The 7579-nt window shown below is 35.5% G+C and overlaps 1 protein-coding gene across 7 annotated transcripts in view; it reads right to left on the reverse strand.

Annotated features, from left to right (window-relative positions):
* The window catches only part of MYO9A (myosin IXA), a 312565-nt gene that overhangs the window by 75503 nt on the left and 229483 nt on the right, over window positions 1-7579 (reverse strand). For 3 of the 7 annotated variants that reach the window (XM_031935820.1, XM_023220685.2, XM_023220683.2), the window contains exons 26-28: window positions 7078-7177; window positions 6369-6584; window positions 1368-1480 (exon numbers count right to left, since the gene is read on the reverse strand). In XM_031935820.1, the coding sequence (XP_031791680.1) occupies window positions 1368-1480; window positions 6369-6584; window positions 7078-7177 (429 nt within the window). The remainder of the gene's footprint in view (window positions 1-1367; window positions 1481-6368; window positions 6585-7077; window positions 7178-7579) is intronic. The other 4 variants (XM_023220686.2, XM_023220684.2, XM_023220687.2 and 1 more) reach the window with 2 other exon arrangements.

The following is a 7579-nucleotide window of genomic DNA, read 5'->3' on the forward strand; positions in this document are numbered from 1 at the left end:
CATATTTAAAATTTAAAGTCCATTTACTTTTTGGATTCTATAGTTTTATTGCAGTTGTTTTCACTTCTGAGTTTTTTTGAAGGGGAGAATAGTCCTTTGTAGATTTTGTCATTTTAGCAATTGTGGGGGATGATGTGGAAATTAAATATACATAATCTATTATTTCCAGATGTATGTTCTTCTACTGTGTTAGATCTTATTTCTCAATATTTGATTTCTAGTATTATCTGCTCTGGATTTGGGTTACCTTAAATTATACCTCTATGGTCAGTGAAAAAGTGGTCTTTAATATGGTTATGAACCAGAAAAATTTCAACATAATCTTGTAAGTTTTCAGTGAGGCCCAAATGCTTATACAACATAATGAGGGACAAAGATATTTATTTGAAAAATAAAAATTCCGTGAGCTCTCTTAAAGAGAAAAGAATTATCTCCTGAAAGTCCTTTTCAGTTCCATTTCTAAAATACTTACCTCAGAACAGAATCCAAGTCCAAAGCTCGCACTTATTTAGTCTCATCTAAATAACACTAAATCTTATTTAGTCTCAGCTTCTTTTACAACAAAATACCATAAGTCATATAACGATTTGGAGACTTTCCCCAAATCATACTGCTAAGTATAGAGGGAGATAAAGCTCATTATATTGAAAGGAATCAGTATGTGCCACCCCAAAGTATTCCTCTCTGAGATAAATATTTTTAAGCCAAAGGCAATTAAGAAGTAGATGCAGAAAAGCTCTCTATCCTCCTGTTCCCCTAAAAGCAGGATATAAATTTGTAAAGGTGTTCTTTCTTCCCTCTCTACCAACAAGGACAGAAGTTAATCACTGGAGACAGTGTAGATCTTTATCACCTAGAAATGACATCAGAGGAATCTACCAATTTTACTCCATTAGTTTCCCCATAAATTTACCTTCCCACACTTTTGTCACCTTTGGAAGCCTGAAACTGCTTATCTTTGTCTTGTCACTTCTCTAAAATTTACTGTTCATTGTTGAAGACAATATATAAGTCAGATTCCTAAACCACTGTTTTGAGTTACTTTTCCTCTGTATGATGTGCATGTACTATATGCACTAACTTGCATATTTTTCTCTTGTTAATCTGTCTTTTGTTACAGGATTCTGTCCCAACCATGAACTTATGAGGGTTGAGGGAAATTTTTCTTTTCTTCTCTTCAATACATATCTGAACTACTATGCGCCTATAAACAGTAGGTACTTACCATTTCTTGAAAAATTGGTAAATAAGCTTAATTTCAAAAGTGGCCTATCAATTCCGGTTTTTTAAAAAAGCTCAGTACTTAACTATAGTCAATTATCAAATAAAATTATATTACCCCTATTAATTCTATGTATACTTTATACCTTATATCTGAATCTGAAGCCTTCTGTCTCACTGCCAACTTGGTAATCTCTCCTTGAGACATAGTCTTATGAAGCTTTGCTTGTTCATCAACTGATGAAAATCGCTGTGATGTCTGTAATAATTACATATGTGAAAGATTTAATGCCAAGTAAATATATGATAGCACTGTAATTAAAATTCAGGTTATAGAATTACTTGAGCTATTTAAAAACACACAAAAACATTCATATTATTCAGAGATTCATTGAAATAATAGAGCCTACTGAAAACTCTATATAAAGTAATCTGAAATAAAGAGGACTTGGTCAATGAAATAAACAGGATCTAGTTCATATTTTCTGACAATTTAAAAAGGAATCTCAAGTGGAAAGGCAAGAAAGTGAAAACCATTTAAAGATATAGACAAAAGATGCAGGATCTAATAAATCTAGACCGCTAACTATTGTTTTTCAAATCTCCTTTTATTTATCCCAAAAGGTGGCTATTACTTTTATGGCTTAACTTGCTAGTATAAATTCTTCATGTATCTAATCAATAATTTAAAAGAGATGGAATATACAATAATTTTTAAAGAGCCAAAAGACGAAAGAATAAAGGCTCATTACTATCATTAATGGTCTAAATTATAAACAACTTATAAGGCTATCAAACTGTGACCTGATTTTTAATTGGCAGTTCTTGTTCCATTTGTTTAAAATGTGTCCCTCTAAAGACAATCCTGTCCCTGAGGAGAGAATTTCTTGTTATCTATTCAAGTCATTTCCTAATATTTCATTTTTCTGTAGTTATAATATTCTTTCTTTAGTCTTTTGGACTGTGTGACTATGGCCTATTAACAGAAAGAGGAAATACCCTAAGTTGGCAAAGATGAAGTAATAGGGATCTGGTCTACCCTCTTACATGAAATCAACAAAAAACCCAGACAAAATAATATGAAACCGCAATGTTTAAAACAATGGACAGATATCCCTGAGAGATGGGGAAAAAAGGAAGTATGTCCTACACTTGTCCCATCTTACTGCCTTGAGAGTTTCTAGGCCGTGATGCAGAGAGAAGGAAACCAGGTGAAACTTGACAGACTCTGAGTGGAACACATGAAGCTGGAAGTCCAAAGTGAACATGATGACTAGAGACCAAAAGACAGAGTACTGGAGAGGAGTGGGAAGCACAAAGACAGAACTCTAGAGATCTACAGAAGGTCCACATTGAATATGCAGCTTGAGTACTAATCAACACTTTGTATGAGAAAACAACCCAAGACCAGGAAAAAGATCACTTCAAAGGATTAAAGGTAATTGAGCCCATCACTCACAAAAGGTCAGCAAGTGTCTATGCCCAAGAGCCAGAGGATATAACTTTATGATTCCCAGGGCACTGGGCAAAGTGTACAGAGGATCTCACCTCAAAAGTCAAGAATAATTAGCCTTAGACTGAGTACTGTTTGAGTCTAACAAATCTTTTTTTTTTTTTTTTTTTTTAAGAGACAGGGTCTTGCTCTGTTGCCCAGGCTGGAGTGCAGTGATACGATCACAGCTCACTGCATCCTTGCACTCCTGGGCTCCAGTTATCCTCCTGCCTCGGCCTTCTGAGTAGCTGGGACTACAGGCACATGCCTCTGTGCCCAGCTCTTACTTTCCAGACCTCTATGCAAATAAATTGAAAAGTTAGATGAAATTGATAATTTTATAAGAAAAAAGTGTTTACCAAAATTGACCCTGTCAGATAAAAGGTTTAAAAAAGACAAATTTCCCTAGAAGAAAAAAAGAAAAACTTACCAAGGAACTACACCACAAAAAAGTACCACTCCCAGGTGGTTTCATAAAAAAATTCTGCCAAATCTTCAAAGAACAGATACTTTAATGCTATAAACTGGTCCTGACTTTTTTTAGAGGAATAAAATACACATATGAATAGTAAGTGTATAGTCAACAGTGTGGCTGCTGTCTTAAGGCTGACAATCCCAAACTCTTACGTAATAAACTTTGCTCAGTAACAACCAGTTTTCTACTATGCAAGACCGACCTCAAAATCACCTAGCCCAGGTCCTAAAACTTTATGAATATCCTCTCCTGACTTCTCCCTTGTGAGATATTACCAAGACACAGTCAAAGTGGGTTTTCTCTTACTGTAATAAGCTAATAAACAGCTTTGTTTGATCAACAGGTTTTTCTGGCAGTCCATGGAATAGACATCAGAGAGAAAGAAAATTCAACACAGATACGGATTAGAGAGTATCTCAGAGAACAGCAGAAACAGGAATATAAGAAGTGACAGCAGTTTGGGGGGAATAATGAGAAACTTAATTTTACTATGCTGTAAGTAATGAAGATTGAAATTCTGGAGAACTATTCAGGAGTCATATCCATAGAGATGATTGCTTTAAATTTGGGGGATGATAAAAGAAAACCGTATAGAGAAAAGTGTAATGTTTCTAATACTAATCCTATAAATAAGGAATAGAAATGATTTTACTAACCCGCTTACCATCCAGAAAACGGAGACACTAAAAAAATATATAAAAGCTACTTTAAAAAAAAATGTTTAGCAGAACATGCCATTCTTCTTGAATAAATGCCAACATGGTGTGTATAAAAATGGAGTGAGAGCAGCATACAGAAACTAAACAGTTATTCAAATGGCAGAGTTTGAAGTAAGAGGTTAAAAAACACCAAAGTCACTAAGGAGGGAAACTACTACACTTGTTTCCCCTCCTAGAGCAGGTAACAACTGATTAATAATTTAGAAACTCAACAGGTAATGCTTATGAAATCTCCTTCATTTGTGAAAGTCTTTATCCCATTAGATTGAGTTACTTCACAATTAGAAAGGTCATACAGCAATTTCTTCCAAGATTTAATGACACACTTCAGAGTAATAAAATCAGTTTGTTCAGAAAAAAAAAAAATCCAGTTTTTAAAACTCCATGGACCTAGAAAATCAAATCCATTTAAAATCCAGAAAATATCTAGATTGTGAGATAGCAGTAGATTTTATTTAGACACAATACATCTTCATCTTCACAGTATCAGATAATGTTAGAACATGGAATATTCTCAAGATAAATAAAAAGAGAAACACATTTAAAAATTGTTCCTACCCACCCCATCCCCAACCCCAGTAAGTATCTATCCGCATATTCTACAAAGCAAAGCTTCTTCATGCAGTGTCCACAAGAAACAAGCACCACCACCTTTTCCTAAAATAGCTCGTGATGAAAGAGAAGGAAAGGAGAAAGCTGGAGACATGACTAACACACTGTGCAGGGAAGTGCTCTACAACTACTGGCATGCAGTGACCGTCAAGCAGGTGAACAGAGGCTAGAACACTGAAAGGAGCTGAATGCTCCAAGCAGAAAGCCCAACTTCCTGGTTCATCTCAGTAAAAGTTCCCGGTGTAAAAAAAGTCTATCACCAAAAGGACTAAGGGTTGTTACAAAGGAAACTCTCAGGAACAAAACAGCAGTCATAAATGCCAAAGTTTTTCTGCAAACAATAAATCTATGTACACTAGACAAAGCAGGACTTCTCATTAAAATTAGTTTATTCCATTACATAATTTCGTATTTAACTGTTAATCAGATAACACAGTATATTTCCTTATTTATAACTCAAATACAGGGTACCTCCAAAATGCTGTTATTTTATTCTACACTGAAGATTTTGGCTCTAATTATATATATTAACAGATACACAGAATGTTTCCAATTTCTATAATCCTACAGTTCGGCTCAGGTTAATGACTCATTTATCTAATCAGGGGACTTGTCCTGCATTCTTCTCTTTTTGTTGTTTTTGCCTTCATAAAACATCAGTTTTTTCACTTAAAAACTGGGTATACCTCCAACAAAAGAAAAAGACAACGAGGTCATTCTGGACAATAGGAGAAATTTCAATTAACTAGATCTTTGACAATTCAAACAGCTTAAAATAGTTCAAAGATAGAATATTTAATGAGTCAAATAAAGATCATTCTAAAATTTTTCTCCAATAATTGACAGACACTAAAGAATATTAGAGAGCACAGTTACAGATATGCATGGAAATAAAATGTTATTTCACTCCACTTCATCAGTGATGTTTTGGTTCACAGTAGACATATGGTCCTTACATTATATATTTCTAGGACAATTCCAAAATGAAACTATTTGCCTTAATATACCCATCAATACACTAATACTTGTCAAACCACATATACACCTGATTTGGGCTGAGAAGATGATATAGTTATATTCTTAGCTTAAAATAGTGCAGCTTTATTCAAACGCAACACCAATGTTATATTGTGTGATTAATGCAAATTCACATTACATATAGCCTTCTATTTGGCTGGGTTGGTCCAGGAAGACACTTTTTGCTCCCTATATGTTTAAAAATTCATGTTTATTTCTTATCAGTGAAAAGTGAGGTGGAGGAAGCAAGTTTACAGGCAAAAAATGTAAAAGTGCATTGTAGCTAAAAGCTACTGGATTATTTTAGAGCAAGGATCAGTAAACTAAACCAAGGATCAGTAAACTATGGACAACAGGTCAAATAAAATCTACTGTCTGTTTTTGCAGTTTTATTACAAGACAGTCATGCAGTCACGCCCATTTGTTTACTTAGTGTCTACGGCTGCTTTCACACTACAGTGGCTGAGTTAAGTTGTTAAGTTAGGTAGTTGCAATAGAGACTATATGCCCCACAAAGTCTAAAATATTTATTATCTGACCTTTTACAGAAAAAATGTAAGGACCACTGCTCTAGACCTTTTAAGATACAACATGGAAAATTTCTACATTAGTGCTAAGTCAAAGAATCTTACTTTTGCCTAATTCATACCTTTTTAAAGTGCCATTTATTTGAGTTCTATTAAATTAAGGTTTAGCTTAGTTGCTGTGTTCACTGAGGTTTCCCATGTACAAACCATTACATGGGAAGAAGCTGTGAAGGTTAGCTTTAGATTAGCAAAGACTATTTCCATCAGATTTGCTTGCTATTTTTCTTATATTGCTGTAAAATTACCATTTCGGAGTCACTGTGAGAGGCCTGATCCAGGCTGGGTGTAGGCCCTAGCTCACAGTGAGAAGCTTGGTCAAGGGAGAGAAGGGGCTCAATAATGTCATCGTAATCATCTTCCTCTGTATCCCCCTCCCCATCGGCAAAAGTACCTCTAGTCAAGAAATCGGAGCGCGTCCGCGCCATTCGAGCTTTCTTTTTATGGGCCGGTCTGGCAACCTGCTTGACCAAATGATAAAACAAATAACACAACAATGTTTGGGGTTTTTTTTCTTTTTGAGATGATGCCAATGAAAGACATCAGAGGGCTCATGAATTTCTTGAAATATCCCTCCACCCCACCATGCCCTTTCCACTAGAAGTGACAGGGATGACCAAAAGGAATTTGATACATTACTCTGGACGAAGGACTAGAATGAAAGCTAAATCTACACTGTTCTACATAGCCAAAGAAGTCATCTTTCACTGCCATAATAAGTCAACAAAGTCACTTGCACAAATTGCCTTCTTTTTCTTAGCAACTGGATTCTTATGCACCATTCCCTGCCTGGAGCACACCTCCATAATTATAACAATCTCAGCCCATGGCTTCTTTCTCTAAAAACACTTGGGAGTAAATGGGTAGATGAGGTGCTCTACCTACAAGAATAACAATTTCCAAAATAATGTACATCTCTTTTGCATAGAAGATAGATAAACAAGACCCAATACTTACCTCTCTTTGGCCTGGCCCAGCTAACTTCACAGGTTTCCATGCTGGTTCATCTTCTTTATGGAGTTGAGGATTTTTACTGTTTAAGGCTTCTTTGCTGACACTTTAAATAAAACAATGAAATTACGTTTCAGTTATTAGCAGATATCCCATGGCAGCCAGGTTAAAGACTTCCAGAAAATTCCATAAATATTTTCAGGTCTTAGTCAATTCCCAAGACAGTAAGTCATAATTTTTCTGCTTAGCTAATTAGTAATAATAATCCTGAACCTACACATATGACTGAATTATATGTGTAGGTTCTTGTCCTGATGATCAGTGGGTATATTCCACTATGAATATGACATGTTTAAGAATAGCAGCTGCGGCCGGGCGCGGTGGCTCAAGCCTCTAATCCCAGCACTTTGGGAGGCCGAGAAAGGTGGATCACGAGGTCAGGAGATCGAGACCATCCTGGCTAACATGGTGAAACCCCGTCTCTACTAAAAAATACAAAAAACTAGCC

Source organism: Piliocolobus tephrosceles, chromosome 6 (genome assembly GCF_002776525.5).
Source record: "Piliocolobus tephrosceles isolate RC106 chromosome 6, ASM277652v3, whole genome shotgun sequence".
NCBI classification, from domain to species: domain Eukaryota; kingdom Metazoa; phylum Chordata; class Mammalia; order Primates; family Cercopithecidae; genus Piliocolobus; species Piliocolobus tephrosceles.